This window comes from Calypte anna, chromosome 5A (assembly GCF_003957555.1).
Source record: "Calypte anna isolate BGI_N300 chromosome 5A, bCalAnn1_v1.p, whole genome shotgun sequence".
In the NCBI taxonomy this organism is placed as follows: domain Eukaryota; kingdom Metazoa; phylum Chordata; class Aves; order Apodiformes; family Trochilidae; genus Calypte; species Calypte anna.
Genome location: NC_044251.1, coordinates 8977310 through 8997495, shown reverse-complemented (window position 1 = coordinate 8997495; position 20186 = coordinate 8977310). Strand labels below are relative to the sequence as shown.

The following is a 20186-nucleotide window of genomic DNA, read 5'->3' as shown; positions in this document are numbered from 1 at the left end:
CAGGTGCATTCAGAGGCTGCCAGTGTAAAAAAAAAAAAGGGGGGGCCATTTTATAATGACTCATGGCTTGCTATGCAATGAGGGAAACTCAGAAGGACAAAATTTATTTATCTCTATTTTTAAATGTCTGTGGGCATACAGCAAGTCATTTTAGGAGTGAGAATCAAGAGATTACACATAGTGATACATAAGCTAATACTTAATAAAGTACTATAGTTTAGTATCCTAACAAGCTGTACAGTTATCCTTGATTTTTGGACTCCTTGAGTTCATTGGTTTTCCCTGTTGCTCCTTCATTGGCCACAGTTTGAAAATATGTTTAATGAGTCTGTTAGTTAGGATAATGAAAAAACCACAATTACCCCAGCTCTATCACATGTGCACAAATCAAGCAATTGGAGATCATCAGGGAAGATAGTATTTTATTCTTGAAGAATAGGTCTCTGTCTTCTTCTGCTCCATTTTACTTAGGAGATGCTGAGCCTAGTAATATTTGTTTCCCTTATAACTATTATGTTACATCTGATAGTTTGCTGATATTTTAAAGTTTGCTTTTCTATGATCTCAGGCACTTCTGAATTCTATTTCACTGCTATTCATTTCATTAATTTCTATGTCATCCTATTTCATTTTTTCCCTCTGCTTTTTAAAAATACAAAAAAATATTTTCTTATTGGTATCAGAAGTTCAAATTAAAAAAGAAGATCAAAAATATCAAAGAAAATTAAAGGAAACTCAGCCATGTGACAAAGTAGCTGCAGCTGCATTGCTATATGCTTTTGTTTTGTCCTCATGTGTCTGTTATGTAAAGTATTTGTATGAAGTGATGATGCTGTGCATTATATTGATATGAATTGTCAAGAAGAAAATTATTTACTACTAGTGTTCTGTGGTATTTTTAAGAAAGCATATTGCAATGGAGGAAGAACGATAACTTCTAAGTAAAGCCAATCTAAGGTAATTGTGCCCAGTGGTCTTTTTTGTGGGATGGGGAATGTCCTGTAGAAGGGTTATTCAGATGGTCCTAGTCTGATAATACCACATGCCTTTGAAACTGTTCTGCTAAAGCATGTTATTTTATTTCTGTGTTTTATTTCTCCATTTGGAACAATGGGTAATAAGTTGGCTAAATACTTATAGCTAGCACTGATCCTCATCAGAACATAAAGCACAAGGCTATAGATTATATATTTCAGTCACAGCCCCCCAGCAGTTTCCCTTATGTTCCATCAGGCTGTGCTGGGCCCTGGTAGATTTGCAGGCAGATCTCCTCAGGGGCAATTTGTGCTTGGGCAAAGGGTCCCAAAATGAGGTGTGATTTTAAGGTACACATGGGGTGTTTTCTGACTTGGTGTAGGTCATAATGTTTCAGCTATGAACAGTCACACAGCTCAGAGTTCAAAGGTGTTCAAACAAGGTGAAGCTGATGGGGTCAAGGCAATTTACACTGTCAGTACTTGTCATCCACTGTCAGACTTCAAATCCTGATTGAATATAGATCTCAATCAAAAGGAGATACTTCACTGTTGTGAAAGCCATGGCATGCTATTCAGATGTTAAATGGTGAAATCCACAAACCCCTTCCAAATTTATCTAAATAGCTATAAGTGCAAGGACAGCACTCATTGGCTTCCTTTTGTACTTTTAGATAGGAAGATGCTCAAGTTGTCATTACAGAGTCAATGCCTTTATTTTCTATATGTTGATTCTTTTTAGATTATATCATGTAATTAATATGTCATTAGCTTTCATTATAATTCAGATGGCCATTTCATATGTGTAATATATATAGAAATTATTATTTTTAATTTCGGTTGTATTATTTGAGGGGTTGTCTGTTGTGTGTTTGTATTTTGTACATAGAGCTCTTGATATATTTGTATATTTATTTAACAGATTAATCAGAATGAAAGAAAACATAATCTCTAAGTTGTAAGTAGAAATAGTATTGCTAAAAATACACTGAACTGTAAAATAACCTTCAAAAAATAAACTTGATTCCACATTGAGGATAACAAGTGAGAGCAGCATTATTAGTGGGACAGAAGTATTCAGCAGGGTAGAATATTCAGCATTGTGTTTGGTAGCTGTGGGCCAGGACTCACTTCTCCTGCTTGCGAACTCTTGAGTCAGGCTCAGAGGTTTGCTGCCTGACCTTGTCTGCTCTGCCAGCCTCCCATGGCCTCTGCAGATGCTCTGGAAGTTAATTAAAGTTTTAAATTAACGTCATCAAGACCAGTGCTCTCAGAAATACTGTCTAAGGAAGCAGGCATATTTAATTGTATGTTTCATGAGAAAGTAATATTTTCATCAACAATCTGGGATGATTTTTTTCACCTGTACTTTCTTGAAGTTCTTGAAAGGAATGTTTGCTTAAAGAAGAGGAAGGATGTGTGGCTGTTGTGTCTGGATGTGTCTGTGTGGATGTGCTATTAAACCCTTTCCCCAGCAGCACTTCCAAAGTTATGTTTCTACACAATGTTTTTTAGAAGACGGAGATGTCTTTTTATATCCTATGTCAATAAAAACAAAAGCTTCGGTACTAAGTAGTTTGGAGCGTGTTGCCTGGAATATTACTATGAGATAATTACTGAATGTCCCTAGCACAGAGAAAAAATGTTGGACAGGGAAAGAGGTCTCTATAACATCCTGGTAAGGACTGGTCCTAATTTCTCTTTTGTGGATGAAAGAAAGAAATTAAATCCTCCTCTAACAACTCTGTTCTGTCTCATTGTACACAGGCACCGTGATATTTTGTAAGCAGTTAATGGGTTAATTTTATGGTATATTAGGCAATTAGCTAATAATTATTTATTAGCCTTCTTAAACAATCCAAGGTTCTGATTTCTCTGGTTGCAAAAGATTTTATCAAATACAAACTGGTTTTCCTCTGTGAAGGGAAAATGGACTAAAAGATGGCAGGAAAAGCACCGCACTCGGTGGTTCTTTGGGGTGTAGTTCTTGCTGTGTGGGAGCAGGTGACAAAACTCAACTTCCGTATGGGGTACAAGAATTTAGCAAAAGTATTTTGCTGGTGAGAAGTCTGGGGGATTAGGGAGAGAGGGGATGGGGCTGCTGGGAGAGGAAATTCCTGTGCTACTGCTGGCAAAGTCCCTTAAACACTCCCAGGACTTGGCACTTGAATCTTTCACAGCTTGGAGAAGAAAAGAAGAATTGGCCTTTTCCTGTGAGCCCTTTCAAGTCATTTTCAACATTCACCACCTCATTTGCAAACTGATACTGAATGATTTTCCTCTGATAGCTTATTTCTCATTATTACTGTGCCTTGCTCCATGTGGCACCAACCAGCATCACACTGAGACCAAGCAGTTGTGAGAAATAAGAGGCAAAGCGCAGATTGAGGGAAGATGAGTAACCTGTTTTTTCTACAGCACAGAGACTTTCTGTTTTTCCTGTCTCACCTATTTAGAGTAAGATTAGCAAGGGCAAGATTTTGAGAACATTTCTCTTGTTGCTCATCTTCCTGTTTTCAAAGTACCAATCTCACATGGATCTTCACACAGGTCAATTCTGCTGCTGCAGAGGTTTTTCTAACGCTGGAACTGAAGAAGCAAATCCACCATCAAAAAAAAAAAAGCCTCCCTGAGCACAAGGGAACTGATTATTGTTAAAGAGCAAGTAAAGCAGGGGCAGCCTGCTTTAAGTTTTGTCTGGATGGTTCCAGCAAGCATTGGAAAGGTTTTGCCTGAGTGATGGCTTCAAGAAATCTCAAATTTTTCATTCAGACATCTTGCTCTAAAGGCAAAAAGGTTTGGGATAAACAAGTGAATGGATGAAAACCATTTTTAAAATTCTCTGTCACATAAATCTGTGCATTGAGCGTTGATGTGAATATAATTAGTTTGGCATTTTCTTTCAGGAAAAAAAATATTTAAAAATATATGAAATTTTGGATCAAAACAAGTTCATGAAGACTGCCAAATGAGAATATAACTTTTCTGTTTTCAGGACTAGACATTCTCTTGCTAGTTTTGATACCTAGATAGAATATCAGGCCTAACACATAATATAGCTTTCTCTTTGAATTCTTACAAGTAATTTATGTACATTGTGTAAATTTACAGTGGAATAGCATTTTTCAAGCCAAATAGGATCAGACATAAATTAAGTGCATCTATGGAAAACCCACAAGCATTTTTGAGCATTAGAGAAAAGTGTGACTCTGAAGCATCCACCTAACTCAGACTTTAGCTCAACAGCAACAGCTCATAGGTAGTAAAGGCTCTGTACGACAGGTTCCAGGTCTGCTGAGTTAGTTCTGAAGTCCTTCAAACTCTGAGAGCAACCCAGAAGAGAGGAGGATGCAATAAGGCATTTTCCACCCCTGCTCCAGAGACTGTAAGTATATTTGGTATATTTGGTATATTTTCCTTTGTGATTGGTTGTTAATCCTGAGTTTATATTCACCACTTTTTATCAGTCCACTTGCTTTACTAACCAGCACCTGCTGCATATTGCTGGCAGCACCCTTACAGTAACTCAGAGAGACAGGCGGCAGCTTTCAGCTGTCGGATGAGTTTCTCTAAGATGAAGCCACCATAGCTGGGCCCAGTACCCCAGTAACAGTGATCTCAGCTGACAACACTACAGGAAGGGAGATAAAAGTCTTCCTGTGAGTGCTCTGTGCTACAGCCTTCAGTGATACAAACCTCACAGCAAATCTCTAGAGAACATATGTTGGGTTCATTGTACTTTCTGGACCTACGAAATTATTTGCTATGTAGCTTTGTTCAAGGACTGGCAAGATATATCTCAATTCTGCCTGTCTATCTGTACCCTATTTTGCAAATACACGGATTTTGTTTTACTGTAAAGTTTTTTGTTATCAACTCAGTTAAGCATGTTTTGGTTTTTTCCAGCAGTAGTTCAGATAAGTGGAGACAAGTTTGTAATTACTGGATTATCTGAAGAACACTGCAGTTTTCGTGTGTTTCATTTCCTAGTTAATGTTTCTTTAATTTAAGAGAAAATCTCAAGTTATCTCTAGGTAAGGATGCTTCTTTGTTCAGCCAATGAATTAGAAGCTAAACTTAGCCTTTGTCCCAGAAGGGTTATGACACCTCCTGTGCAGAGGACAGGCATGAGGCTTTACCCATCTGGGTACATGCCAATCAAAAATGAGAGAAACTGGTGAGACAGCTCAGAGGATCAACCTGCTGCTGATTGACTGCAAAGGTGATTGATCAAGATATTGAACAGGACTGGACCCAGCACTGATCCCTGGGGGACTCCCCTGGTCAGAGGTCTCCATCTGGACTCTGCACTATTGATCACCACACTCTGGGCTCTATTGTGTAGCCAGTTCTCAATCCATCTCACTGTGGATTCTTCTGTCCCACATTTCCTGAGCTTGCTCACGAGGATCTTATGGGAGACTGTGCCAAAAGTCAAGGTCTGTATCTTGCTAAGGTCAAGGTAGACCACATCCCCTGCTCTCCCTGCATCTACCCATTGACTCACAACCTCATGGAAGGCTGCCAGATTAGTCAAGGATGATTTCACAACGCTGTGAAAGACAAAACCTAGGCTGATCTTCCAAATACTCATCCTCGTACTGCAGAAGGCCTCACTCCTCCAGATCTGATGTCTGCAGGTTTTGGTGAGCAGTAGTCTGCTTTGTCATTTATCTGTCTGTGCATAGGCATTTTGCTCATCACCACAGCCCCTGCCTGCCCTGATAACACCACCACAGCCACAAGACCTGATCTTGCATGAATCGAGTTCCTTCCTGTGCCTGCTGCAGCAGAAGAGAACTCGTGGTGTTTGCTGTTCCTGCCAGAGAGCAGAGACCCATTTGGCATTGTGGAACCAGCCCTGCCCAGGGCTCTGCACAACTCAGGGAGGTTCCACCCCTGCTGGACTCGACATTTGCAAATTACTTTTGGTAGCCCAACTCTCGTTTTCGTGTTGCTTTTTTTTTCCCCCTAACGCACTGTAAGTTGGGGCCACCTGCTTCTTTCATATCCTTTTCCTGTTTACATGTGCTATCTAATGCAGGAGGAGACTGTGTAAGGTTTAGCAGCCCTTAAGTGGTTTTTTCTGAGAGGGCAGATAGAAGTGCCTCCTAACATAGGTTAATGATTCATGACTGTCTTTTACAGCACCTTATAGCAGATGCTTTCTTGTGGAGAGTGACACATTCTAGATAAAAAGTTTCTCCAGCAATAATCTTTTCCATCAAGGCTGAGAGCGTGGAGAAAGAGAAGAACACAGCTTGCAAGGGCTTAGAGAATCAGCTTTTGGGGTATGCATTTTTGTAGTGAAATGAGGCAACCAGGTGCCACTAATTGCCAGGTAGGGGGCATGAGCTTGTGTTAAGCCCACCTGTGCCTGATTAGGGCAGGGCCCCCACTGCGCATGAGCAGGATTAGGGGGCCAATAAAAGGTGAGGCTCAAACTCACAGGCTCAGCTCAGTCCTGAGCAAGCCAGTAGAGAGGTCAGTTGCTCTTGGAGCAATAGAACTGATCCAGGCTGGTCAACCCTGAGGGCTATAGGCTCAGAGCACTATTTGTGAGTCTCTGCTGGAACACCTGGTTGGACCTTGAAGTGCTGTGCCCTAAAAGAGGTTCGTCTTGCTACAACATATGTACTGCTACTGCAAAAATAACAATGGGATTCTCAAGGCACAGGTGGGTTTAACACAAGCTCATGCCACTTGCTGGGAATTAGTGACACCTGGTTGCCTCATTTCACTACACATGTTCAGAAAGGAATACTTTGTACTGGGTACTTCATGGGTTGATATTTTTAGGTCATTCTTGCAGAAACATTGCTTTGAAAAACATAACTAACAGGTAATTGTGTTGAGCCCTTCATTTTAAACTTTTTGGCTTGATGTGTAACAGAAGAATAACCGTTTCTAATAGAAGGAATTTGAAAGTACACAGTGCAAATAAAATACGTGAGTGAGGGGGAATCCTCAGTCCAACAAAATTCAGGGGGGAATTTTACATCAGCAGCTTGTTGATGAGGCCACATCAGGGTATAAATGGTATATTGAAAAATGGTAGGAGGTAGCCTGGGCCTCAGGTTTATCTTTTGCCTGAAGATCTTCCTGGTACTTCATTAGGACTTGGTTCATGACTGACTCAGAGGGCAAGCTGCCAGCTGAAGAGCTGCCAAAGCCACTTCCTGCTGTGCCTGGATTTTCTTTGGAAATTTCTCAAGCAGATGTTAGCCTTGGTTAGACGAGTAAAATGGAAGCTTAGGGTTGTGCAGACCGTTAAACCTCAGAGTCTGGGTGTTGGTTATGTGTCTGGATGACACAACATTACTTCCACTATTTCTATAGCCTATGCCCCTCTGTGAATAAATGTTGGAACTTTCTCTCCGTACTTGGCAGCTGCCATGCCTCTGGGACACGCTTCACTCCAGGAGCATTTTTTAATTATACATTAAACAGAGCTGATTTCTTTACAAAGTGCTCCAGGTGTTCAGCTAGAGGCTTTGTTTATTATTTTTTTAGAAAGGCTATGAGGATGAGATGTATTTTAGCAGCCAAGGGAGGGAAGTAGGTTTCTAAAGCAACTGCAGCCATTGCATTGTATTATTCTACTCTTCTAACATCTCTTCCCACTCTCTGGACTTCATTGCCACGAGTTAGTTCATCCTGACCTTTGTGGCAAATGAACTCAGCTGCAGCCAGAAGCCTGTATTTGAAGGATACAGTAAAGGATGAGATTTCTAATATTTTGGCAAAGGGAAGTCCAATTGTACTCTCTTCTTGCAGTTTTTCAGAACATGTACCCTCTCACATGAGACTGCTTTTTCTGAATTCCCACCTAAAGCATTCCCACACTGAGCCCAGGCTGACATTAAAGCTCACAGATACAAGCCATGAAAATTGTGAATCAACATTTATTCATGATATGTACATAAAAGGTACATCACTTAGGGAAATATATTCACAGCTATTTCCAGTATAGAAAGAATGTCTAGTTGTTTTATGCATGAAAGTTACAGATATCAGTTCACACCATAAGAAAGCATTAAAAGCAATTGACTACCAATTGTTATAAGGAGGTAAGGATCTGAACTACAAAAGTAGACTCAGTCTGCAAGGCATTCAAACTACAATATACATGAACAGAGCCCAGAGCTGGGAGATATTTTACCATCTACATCCATTAGTTTTTGAACAAACTGTTCTATAGAGACTGTATAGTATGTAATTTCAAAATCTGAGGAGATTTTTGAGTCTAAGGAAAAGAACAACTTTATTCCTCTTCTTATATTGAGATGAACCATCTCAAAACATGCATACTCTTGCCTGGTCACTTTTAAGAGGGGGTGAGGGATAATGAAGAGTCTGCACACAGCACTTGGGTGTGCAACTCATACTGAAACATCATAATGCATCTCATCAGCCTTCTGTGCTTTGGGACCTGTTTTGGTCTCTTTTATCTTGAAGGGGATGATTATATTTATGAGATTTAGGCCCAGGGTATCTGGGAATGAACCAGCTTCTTCCTCTTGTCCAAAGTTCTACCAGAACCCCTCTAAGGTATGACCCAAAAAGAGGCCTTGGCTTCTCACAGATCTGAACTGTAGCCCTGATTTCAGATTTTTGCCACTGACTATATAGTTTATATGTCTGTGTTATGATCAGACAGAGTTTTCATATATAAAAGGCCTGTACAACAACCACAGTAGCTTGAAAAGCATTTAGCTTTGCTTTTAGTTTCCAATAATTATTAATATTCTTTTTTAACAAAGAAAGAAGCAGTGCACCTTTGCTCAGGGGTGTATTTATCTTTCTCAGAGACTCTTCCTGCCAAGGGGATGAAGGAGAGGTCCCTACTTGGACTTCTCAGGCACTCTGGAGAGACCCTACAGCCCCTTGCCCAGTCAGAGCCATAGGACTGCACTTGATTTGATGACAGCTGTGGCCAAGGAGGAACTGGAAGTGACTTGGAGGGATTCTGTGGTGCTGTAACACAAGTAAGGGCTGAATGATACACAGTGAGTAGAATCAAAAGCACGCAGGTTATCCAGCAAGAATGCACTTAAATGGATTTCCCCTTATTCACTGTGTCAATTTAAACAGTGACTTACTTCTGGTGATGGAGAGTCCCACCATTTCAAGCAAACGAAGAAAACAAAACAGAAACTAATGATTCTAGGTGAACATTAAGTCTTAATGTCATAAACAACTGCATTTGCAAGGCAGGAAATCTCTGCTGGGCTCACTTTCACTCACTGCCAGGGAACTACACACATGCAGGTATTAACAAAGAAAAAATATTGTACCTACAGTAAGTTGGCTGCATACATCATTCTGACTGTTATCAGAACAGAATACTCCATAAGAGATAGATAAAGCAGTAATTATATTGAGGAACCTAATCTGCTGAATGGCCAAAGGGAAACAAACCCCAAACAAAAACCAGAAAGTACACAAAATTTTAAAAGAGTAAAATTTTCTACTATGGCTCAATACACAGAAACCAATTATATTAAATTAAAACACTGCTAAGCATACTTTATACACTATTTCACTGAAATTACCTGTTGATAGCTACATTATCTACATTGAGTGCAGAGAGGCACTGGACATTATGCTTCAACAAAATATCAAACTGGTATCAATAAGATTGTACATTTATTACAGTAACTCAGCACTATTCTATCTGCAGTTCCCACTAAGATAATATCTGGTACACTTGATTTAAAAGACAAGGTAGACATTAAAATACAAGGGTAAATCAACATACTTCCTACATGTATACCTATTAGAAATTTTGTCTCCAAAACCTCAGCAGAATAATTTGGCCCCGTAGACTTCTGAATAGGTAAAGAGATACCCAGTATCAGTCACAGTGGGACAGCACTATATTCTTTTAAATGTCTTAAAATCAGAAAATCATAGGGATGCCTTCCACTAGACCAGGGTTCTCAAAGCCCCATCCAACCTGGCCTTTCAGGGAAGGGGCATCCACAGCTCCTCTGGGCAACGTTACCCATGCTCACCATGCTCACACAGAAGAATTTCTTCCTAATATCCAGTCTAAGTCTACCCTCTTTCATTTTGGAACCAATCTCCCCTGTTCTGTCACTATGTGCTCTAGCAAAAGTTTTCTTTTTTTTTTTTTTTCTTTTTTTCTTTTTTTTTTATTCTCAAAGAGCTAGTAGGTCATACAAGCTTTTTTTGTGATATGTGTCATAAATATTTATATTAATTTATTTTATTCCTCTAAAACTGTTTCTTGTTAATTTAATAGAAATTATTCTAGCCATGGCCTTTATGCCAACAGGTGTATGCCTAATGGGAACAGATGACAGTAACAGAGAAGTTGTTACTCTCTCCTATCCTGGTCAACAAAAAGTGATGGTTCTTCTCTTCAAACTTTGTAGGAAAGCAGGAGGTGACCCAATTACATTGGTCCCATGGTGGTTGGTCCCTTTCCAAGAAGGTAAAGGTAGGTGGTAAATCACAAATTCTTTCCACTGTATATGAACTCATATCCAGCATAGTGTAGCAAGATGGACTGAGTACCTGATAATATACATTTTGCCTACTCAGATCTCCAGTTTTCTATAAACTGTACTCAGTATCAGTCTATTACATATAATCACATCCTAAGAAAGAACTGCAAGATTTAGCAAAGGTAGCACCAGGAAAAATGGTAAAAATGAGAGATGATTGCCCAAGACAATCCATCTAGAATATTGTTCAGATGATTATAACATTGTTCCATATTAAACTGCAGCATTTAAGTATATCTTGAAATTCCTATTTGATTCTTGCATTTTGTGCTTTTTTTATATAATTCATTACTAAATATAACACAAAAATATTCCACCAATTCTAAATTTTATAGGAAATCTGTTTTGGTCTGAAGTACAGATGACGTATAAAGGATTATCCCCCCCCACCTTATATGGTCAGATAGAAATTTTCATAAGAAAATATTAGTGTGTCTGTAAATTACAGATAGGAGATAATTCAGTTCAGTCTGCTCTGTAGTTTCCAGAGAACAAGCACAATCCTCTAAAATCTCTAATAATAACTAAATCGGTATAGAACATATAATATTGAAAAGGATAAATACATATGCAGCTTTTACTCATGCATTCTACAAGTTAGAGTCCAGAGAAAGGAAATGGGATAGATTAAAGAAAGGAGCAGGATACATTGGATGGATGGAAGTGGATGCAGCTGTCTTTGAGACAGAAGGACAACCTGTAGTACACAAGAACTCACAGACTTTTACCAAAATGGAAATGCTCTAATTTACAACACTGACTGAAAAATCAATGTGTAAACACAGTTTGCATGCAGTATCTGATAAACTGTAGAAAATAATAATAGAAAAGAAGGATACAAAAATCTCTGCAAACTCTGCTATTTCTGTATAAAGCACTATACAGTTCCCAGACTGTGCAGGGTGTCTGATGCTGCCTGTGAGTTTCCCTTTGTGTAATGGTGTGTGCTACAGAGCATTGGTAAAGGCAACTGCAGGACTCCTGAATTCTGAAAAAAGCAGACTAGGATTGGACTCTCTGGCATTGACTAACATGGGTTCTCCAGCAGAAGTGAACATTGGTTCGGCAGTAAGAAGAAAGGGGATCAAGGGTTTGGTGAGGGGGGAAATCTCACAAGTTTTCTGCCCTCCTCACATACTGCATTGGGCTGTTGTTTATTTCCATCCCAGACAAGCAGAGACCTACTCAGTGGCTCAGACATATACTCTAGGAGCCTGGGTTTTCCATAAAATAACTGTGCAACCCCTTATCTGTTGGGATTGGTATCAGCCTGGGTGTGGCAGGCTCCCAGTTTTCTCCCAAGCAGGAGAAGATGTCTCTGGCATTGTGTGGATGTGTGAAGGATGGTTCCCTAGAGCCTTGTATCAAGGAGCCCAATTATACAAGAAGTAAAAAAAATTACCATCGGAAGCAGTGTGACTCCTTCATGGCAGCAGATTTCAATTTAACATCAAAGCTGACCAGGAGAAAAAAAATTGTACCCAGGCAGTGTTGCTGAGGACTTTAAGAGGAGTCCTGCCTTAGGTGGGCAGAACTGCAGTCTACCTTTGTCTATGGCCCCAATGTCTAAGTGGGAAGAAAGATCAATGATTTTGCATATAAACTAAATGCATTGTTTCAGGTAAATTGTGAGCAAGAAGGTAACACTTTCAAAAATACCATTGTGAAGATGAACAAATGGTCATACAAAGTCTCATATGGTGAATGACAGTGAATTGTTCCAATGGACTACACATCTGTCATAATCACTAATATGAAAAATACTTTAATTGTGGCCTTGGAAGTCATAGTAATAAAATTGAGGATAATATTTTGGCTTATGACAGAATAATATTACAATACATTTTTATAAAACACTCTTATTTATCGTTCTGTAAATTACTTAAAATACAGCAATAAAAATAGATCAATGGAACTTAATGAAGTGAGGCACAGTTATACCTCTACATCTCACAAAAGGATTCTTCAGTACTAAAGTTTAGGGCTTTTTAAAAGATAATTACCCCAAAGTAAATGTCACAGGTGAGATTTAAAACTCCCTGTGCTTTTGGGGATTTGTGAGATCACTGCTGTGTTGCTGGAAGAAGGCTATAGCAACACAAGTGAAGGTGAGAAGCAAAGAAAATCCAGGCAGTTGCCAGGATAAATTTCTTTGAAGACTTGGTGAAGTCTTGCTGAACAGTGTGCTCTTCTGAGTATCTGCTACTGGAAAACTAATGACCTGGGAGTAATGGAATCCAAATCAGAAGTATGTACTACTTGTACTTTTTAAAGTGGCAAAAAGTTTTGAATTCCATGTGCTTTGAGACAGCTCTGGAGATAGGGAGATCAGCTGTATCTCAGAGAAGAAATGGGAAAAAGCTGTAATGGTCATGATGCTTTTCTGCTGAGTTTTAAATTCATTGCTGTACTTGTAGCATAGTAACAATTAGGCAAAAGAGAAGCATCTTGGCAGAAACCTTTTGGATGTGAGAATCAATGTCATTATAAATAGCAGACAAAGTCTATTCCCTAGAATGGGATTGTGAAAACTTTTATAATGTAATGGAGACAGGAAGGGACTTAACCTTTCCTGGAAGCTTGTGACTCATACAGATTTCAATGGGGCTTTCATGTACTCAGAGTATTGCAGGCATAGCTTATACTACAGCAAACAGTTTTCCAAAGACATATGCTGAGTTTCTCACTGATTCATAAGGGAGGAGCACATCTCATACCATGGTTTGAATGGCTTATTCCCTACCTATCTGAAGCACTTCCACGTGTAGGACCCACACGAGTTTTTATGATGCTTGTGCAGCCCTTATCTCATAAGGGCTGCAATGAAGAATTGACCTCATCAGTAAAGTGTTTCACCTCTTCTGTAGTTGTAATGTACAGTGTGCTTTAGTTTCAATGAACAGCAAGAGAAAGCCACTCTAGCTTCAGCAGTAAATGCATAAAAGCAAATATATAAGCAGGTACTTAATCAAGCATCCAATTAACTGAATCTTTGCCTGCTCTAGACTTTCCCATGTGCCAGTGTGCTGTCAGCAATCCATAGGGTATCACAGCTGCATAGACAAGGGTGGGGGGGAGTGACAGAACAGCAAATGAGATGAATGTGGAAAGAAATGTTAATTTGTTTATGAACTACACAGAAAACAAATCTCTTTCAACTGTGCTTTTCACATTCCCCCCCCCCCAGCATTACAATCAAATATAAAGATTTGCCAGATGAAAAGTAATGCATCCAATACTCCTAGTGAAGCCAAAAAGACCCTGGCCAGTAACCAGCACTGCCTGCTGAAATGGGGACCTCGTATGAGCTGGAGTGGCTGGTTGCTAGGCTGCTGTCTGTTTAGCTGTAGTTAAGTAGCAACTCAGTCTCATGTGGAATGAGCAAATTGAGAAATGCAAGCCAAGAGTGAGTTATATTTTCCCAGAGAAATGGAAAGCTTTTTGATCATTAAATACAGTGCTGCACTGGTGTAACACTACACTAAATATTCAGTCAGGCTAAAAGCAGAGAAGAATATAAAAAACAACTTTACTCCTCCTCCCACACCCACATTTAAATAGAGAAATACCACTGTAATTATCTTTTGAAACGTCCCTGAGTTACTGTATCTACACACTCATTGCTTTAAAATCACAGTCTGCTATTCTAGTCTAATCAGAAGATGCAAACTAATTCTCCCTTATGTGGATGGAGTTTCTCCAGCACCTCATTCCTTCCTCCTGTAGGCTCCATTCAAAAAAAGCACTCTTCAGGGGATAGTATGTCCCAGGTGGGTACCTATAAGCATATTCTAAGTGTTTCTCAGTATGTAACTTTGTGAAGCTGCCTAGTCACATGTTGCTGGCATTCCTACTTGTTTCCAACTGCTAAGCAGTTCCAAATGAAAGCTAAAAGGTCATGGACCAGTTTTCTAAAGCTACTTTCAAAGCCAGTAATTGGTGTAGCTGCTCCTAAAAAACTGCTATGGTGCAGAAGATGGAATGTCATCTATTACTGGGCAAGCTGTGCCATATAAACCAGCTGGACAATGCTGGGTATAACCTACAGTAAAAGTTGAATGTTATTCTTGGATATAACTAGCACCCAATTCACAGTATGTTTCACTTGATGTGAGCCAGTGCACTCAGAGTAGGGAACACTTCAGAGTATCTACAGTCTGTCCCATATTTCTGGCTCATAACCCAGTGGTATAATTGTCTTTGATTGCAATTTGGGAGAAGCAGCAGCTGGTTATTGGTTATCTCTGGATATTCTTATATCAAAGACTGAAGAAAAGAGAAGACAACTTGCCTACCACTTCTCTGAATATCCTGCAATTACATCTCTTATCAAAAAAATCCTTAAGATGATTCAAGAGGCCTCTGGAAATGGTCTCCACCTCTAATAAATGTGACAGGTGTACAGATTTAACATTAGTTCACTACTTGTTAAATTACATGAGACGTTTTGCTTTGAATTGCATCCTTGGCATGCAAGTGAGAACAAAAATACAATGGCAAGAAAAATATTCCATGACAATAAATGCTTATGTGAGGGATGCTCTGACAATGGGCTTGATCTTGCAGATCATTAATCCTGCAAGTAGTCTTGGCTAGCTCAGTTTCTTGTGCATTTTTGGAGATATTAATATGAATGCAGATGAGCAAAAGCAGCCAAAACCCACCATTTTGTTAATTCAGATGCCGTGTGCTCTAAGAAACATTGGAGAGTCATATGAATTGTTACTTTTCAAAATAAGAGAGAAAGAGATGTATATTCCATATACAGCGCTAAGTCCTGAAATTGTGGTTTATTCTTCATTCAGTACTAAACCTGGCAAAATTCTATTAATGTTATATGAGATTTGGCTTAGCAATTAATTCAGGATTTACCCATTTTCTGCAATATCACATATACTTGAAAGACAGCTTTAACTTCATACCAAATGCTACTGATCATCACATTCAAAACCTCTCAGTTTCCTAGAATAATGGATTCAGAATTTGTTTATAGCTCGTTATCAAGTAACCAATCATAACATCAGTGATCAATCTTACTTGAGTAGTCCCATCCATGAGAGGAGATACCTGACATCAGTGGAGCAGACTGAATAGTAAGGTACTACCTACTCTGAACAGGAATGGCATTGCTGATCTCATGGAATTCTGTATTTTGTACAAAAGGTAGAGATTTAGTGAAGGAACTCCCACCCCTGCCATTATACTGTGCTCTATTACATGATGCTTGGTGGCCACGAAGCAGCACAGCCCCATCATACAGTGAAGGCTGCATCTGCCCTGGGACTGCAGCCCAAAATAACAGTACATGCATATAGAAACCTAAAGTCTTGTTAACTAGTTGTACTTATTTAACAAAATGTCTGGCAGAGTTTATTGACTTCTATACACCAGTTTTGCCCTTGGCTCCAAGTTCAGTTTAAAGTACAACTAGGAACAAAATTACAGTGCTTGTTATTATTAAAACAAACTGAAACCTTTACGGACATTTTCAAAGGAATTTTAACCATACAGTGCTAAATAGATAAGGTATGCCACAAGAGTCACCAAAACACTTGAAGATTTACATGGAGTGATGTTGCTCTGGCATTTGTGACCCTGAGTCCCTGCAGTGAACCATACTGGCACTTTGATCTTCCCATTTTGCAGCATTTACATTCTCTGTGTCTTGAATGAGAGGGAGGTGGGTGAGAGCACATTACACTGCATGGAGTATTCTCCAGTTGCATCATCCAGACAGTAACACAAGGGAGACAGATGGTTATGGATCATTTCTCGGAAAAGTCACTACAATGACTTCATGAGATTTTTGCTAAGTCTCAGTTAAGAAATTAAGCAAGCAGAAACTGTAGATGTTATAAAGAAAAAAAAAAAAAAAAAAAAAAAAAGAGAGAGAGAAATCTTCTTTAATTGTGATATCTTTTGCCAGAAGACAGCTTCAGGGCTTATTAAAGATGGAGCTAGGAATCTCTTCTGTTACTTTTCACGTTTCCAAGGCTCTTCTTCGACAACGTTGCAGTCTGCAGATTTGCCATTGGTTGCCAGTGTTACCTGGAAGTAATTATCATCAACAGTTGACTTAAAGGCCAAGGCACTTTTAGAAGAAAAGTCATGAGTTTTATATGGAATAGCATGATCTCTACAGGAATTACATACACCATGTCTTATTATATACGCATAATGTATTTATTCAGAATTCACAACACTCTCAGAAAGTGAGACTCCTCTGTTCATTTATTATACTGACTAGAAAACATTATCAATAGAAAAAAGTTCCATATTTTCTCAGCTTTTGTTGTAGTTTTCTTTTTAATAAATATTTCTGATTATACTCTATCTCCTATAGGGTTCTCTGGATTATTTAAAAAACAGATTATTTTTTTAAACGTAGAAATTAATATTTTTTCAGTAGAATTCCTTAGCAATGCAGAACAGTTGATGTAATGACATGAAAAATACTCAAGGCCAGAACAATCATACAAGTGTATCTATACAAACTCACCTACAATTACACCACCTTAAAAGAAACAGAGGAAAAGATAAGCTGTGAAAATATTTTTCATCCTACCACTATTTCTAACAATGTAGAGAAAGATTTTTATTGTAGTTAGACCAATAATTCATGGTAGTGCTCTGTTTGTCTCACACAAAGTACAGCAAAACATTACTCTTGCTTGCAAGGGTTAAATATTTAGGTTTTCAGTCTGGTAGAAGACCTATAGTGATCTTCCAATTTGCAGTAAACACTGTCCAGTGTGTTTGTTGCATCCTAGAAATTGCTATAAATAAACCTGTGCTTCAAGAACTACAGCTCCAGCCAAGTGACTTTAAAACATTTAGAAAAGGTATCTGTGTCATTGCAACTTTACAAAAGTGATCTAGACCTCTAAGTGTCAGAGAACCTTTCATTTAATTCTAAATGGACAGCTCACTCTTTCCTAACTTACCTTGTAAGTTAACATCCTCAGCTTCAAATGAAAACTTAAAGACAGTGCTGAGATTCCCCATGCTGGACAAACTGGATGCATGGAAGCATTGGTACATGGAAACATGACAAAATGTGCTTATTTTTGAAACAAAGTTAAGCTTTTGCTTTCAAGGGGGGGGACATGCAAATAATGGAACAAACAGCTGGTTTAGAAATGAAAATCACATAGAGCCATGTGAAATTTGGTAATAAAAAAAATACAAAAATATCGTGCAATAACCACCACTCTGTAAAGGTAAACTACTAATTAAAATTATACATTGAGCATGCAAAACTACAAACTACTAGCATTATACATGAAATATATTACAGGAAGTAATAATATATTACAGAAAGGACATGATAGCAGATGAGCTTTTCCAGATTCTGACCAGAGTTGCAGTAAGCTTTTCAACCCACCAGTGCATTTGACAGGACAGAGAGATTTCTCTTCAGATTTAACAGATGGATGGTTTGAAGCCCCAAATTCTACAGCCTGCTGCTTTTGGTGCTCTAGCACTTGGGAGCTCCAGCACAATCCAAATGCCTTGCAAATGCCAGCACATATCCATGGCTTATCCAGTAACCTCACATCCTTTTGGCAGCTTGCAGACAGACATATGGACAAGTGACATGTTCAAAGTTAGGTCTTGTGCTCAGTCCAGTAAACTCTGGATCTTTCATGAGTTTAAAAGTGCAAAATGAGATCACAAGCAGAACAAGCTTAAAACAATGAAAATGGACAAACACCCCTTGCTCATAAGTCACTGTTCCTAAATATTAATTCAAGAGCATGTTTAAGATGAAATGCTGCACCATTAGTCCATGTTTTTGAGGTTAGCTAATGCCTCAACTGAAGGAAATAAGAGAAATGGAAGGAGCAAAGGAAGTGCAGCAAGTATTAAATCAACAGTCTTCTACTTTCTACCTGGACTTGGATCTCTTGAATCTGAGAGACTAGAAGAAGATAAAATAATCTTCTAAATCCAGTTCCATTAACCTAATTCAGAATGTGATATGACAGCTGAATTTGTCTTGTAACCCACTGATATTAGCATGGTCTATTTCATTGAAAAACAATTTTCCAAAATTTCCAAAAGAAATTAATGAAGAATTGTATATATGTTCATACTTATTTTCAATGAAAAAATCTGTTATCAAATGAGGTCTTTTTTTTCAGGAAGTTTCTCTTTTCCTTCAATTTCTATATATTTGTGTAATTTTTGAGCAATATAAATTAATACACTAATAAATATAAATTTGACCAATATAAATTAATTACTTATATCTCAAATACATATGGTGATCAGCTGATAGACCTAGTATAGGAATTCACAGTTAAATACTGGCTCAGTTGTGGCAACTGGAAGATGCAAGGGTATCTATTTGGATCCATGGCTAAGGTAGGTTTACTAGCAAATTCACTGTCAGAGATTGTCTACAGGATCAAATCAGGCTATTAATAAATAAAAGAGAGACTATGAAACATAATGTTCCAGCTTGTTCCACTCTTTCTCCTCCTTTTCAAAATCTTTAAAGATTGAAACTTCAACTTTAAAGATTTTAAACTTCTCTGTCCTAGAGGTGTGTGCTTAGTAAACTATTACATATTAAACTCTCCAACTGTTTTCTCATTCAGCTGGTTGGGTTTCTCAAGCTCACTTTGCTCTGATCAAGATGTTATTATTACTATTAATAATCCATGTTAGTTACAGCAAGGACAAGAGAAAGAACACGATGGTTGTGTCTTAATGACCCAGGAATGATGATGGAGGCAAAGCACAGGGATGCTGCATGAGTGCAGGAGCATTCTGATGCTAAAATGCATTCAACATGTCCATCTCTGAACCACATATCATGGAAGGCAGTCACCAAATGACAGCACCTCTACTGAATTGCAGCTATCCTTCATTTGGGCCGGCAATTAAGTTCTCTCTTGCCATTAGAGCAAATGTCCATAGAAGGTGATGCCATATTCCCTTTGTCTTGGCATATTCCACAATACACTGCATCTTGCCATTTGATATGTAAACAATGTACGTGATATTTTCCCCTCAAATGACAACTTTTAAGAAGAGTGCAAAAAAAAAAATCTCTTGAATTGCTCAAATTCATTCGAAATGTCTGGGGTTCATGGACCTTGTTGTCCCATTGTTATTTGTAGAATGACTTGAAAAACACATGCAGGTTAAAAAATAAGATAAAGCAAAGCATGCAATGCTATATACATGTCTCAATATCCATAAATGTGAAAGGTACCTTGCACTCATCTACTATGACTGAGTTGTGAGCTGCAAAAACACATTGGTTTGAGTTGTTTTCCCTGTGATTTTTCATGTCGTCGTAGATTGACGGAGTCTTGGTCATTTCAATGTCCTCGTGCCCTTTTTGATGGGAATCAATGGTGTCAAGCTCTGCCTTGGAAAGGTGGTAGACAATGCCAGCACCAAAGGAATCCCCAACTACATTGACTGATGTTCTCATGCGGTCCCTACAAAAGAAGCAAAAAGACAGAGGCTGAATGGCAGGAGAGAAAGAAAAGGTAGGGCATGTCAGCCCTGATAATGTTTCATTTACTGCATTTAATTCAGAAATTTTAAAGCATCTTTAGAACAGAAAGATGAGAGCTTTCAAGTGAAATTGGAATTGGAATGGTTTACTTTCCCAGGAGAATTGTTCATACAGGGAGGATGTGCTGTTCCCAGCTGCTCATGG

General features: G+C 38.6%; 1 protein-coding gene across 1 annotated transcript in view; it reads right to left on the bottom strand.

The window, feature by feature from the left end:
- Nucleotides 1-16480: 16480 nt before the first annotated feature.
- Nucleotides 16481-20186, bottom strand: part of SLC1A2 (solute carrier family 1 member 2) — a 51893-nt gene continuing 48187 nt past the window's right edge. The window contains exons 10-11 of the mRNA XM_008498640.2: nucleotides 19731-19962; nucleotides 16481-16555 (exon numbers count right to left, since the gene is read on the bottom strand). Coding sequence (XP_008496862.2) covers nucleotides 16481-16555; nucleotides 19731-19962 — 307 coding nt within the window. The remainder of the gene's footprint in view (nucleotides 16556-19730; nucleotides 19963-20186) is intronic.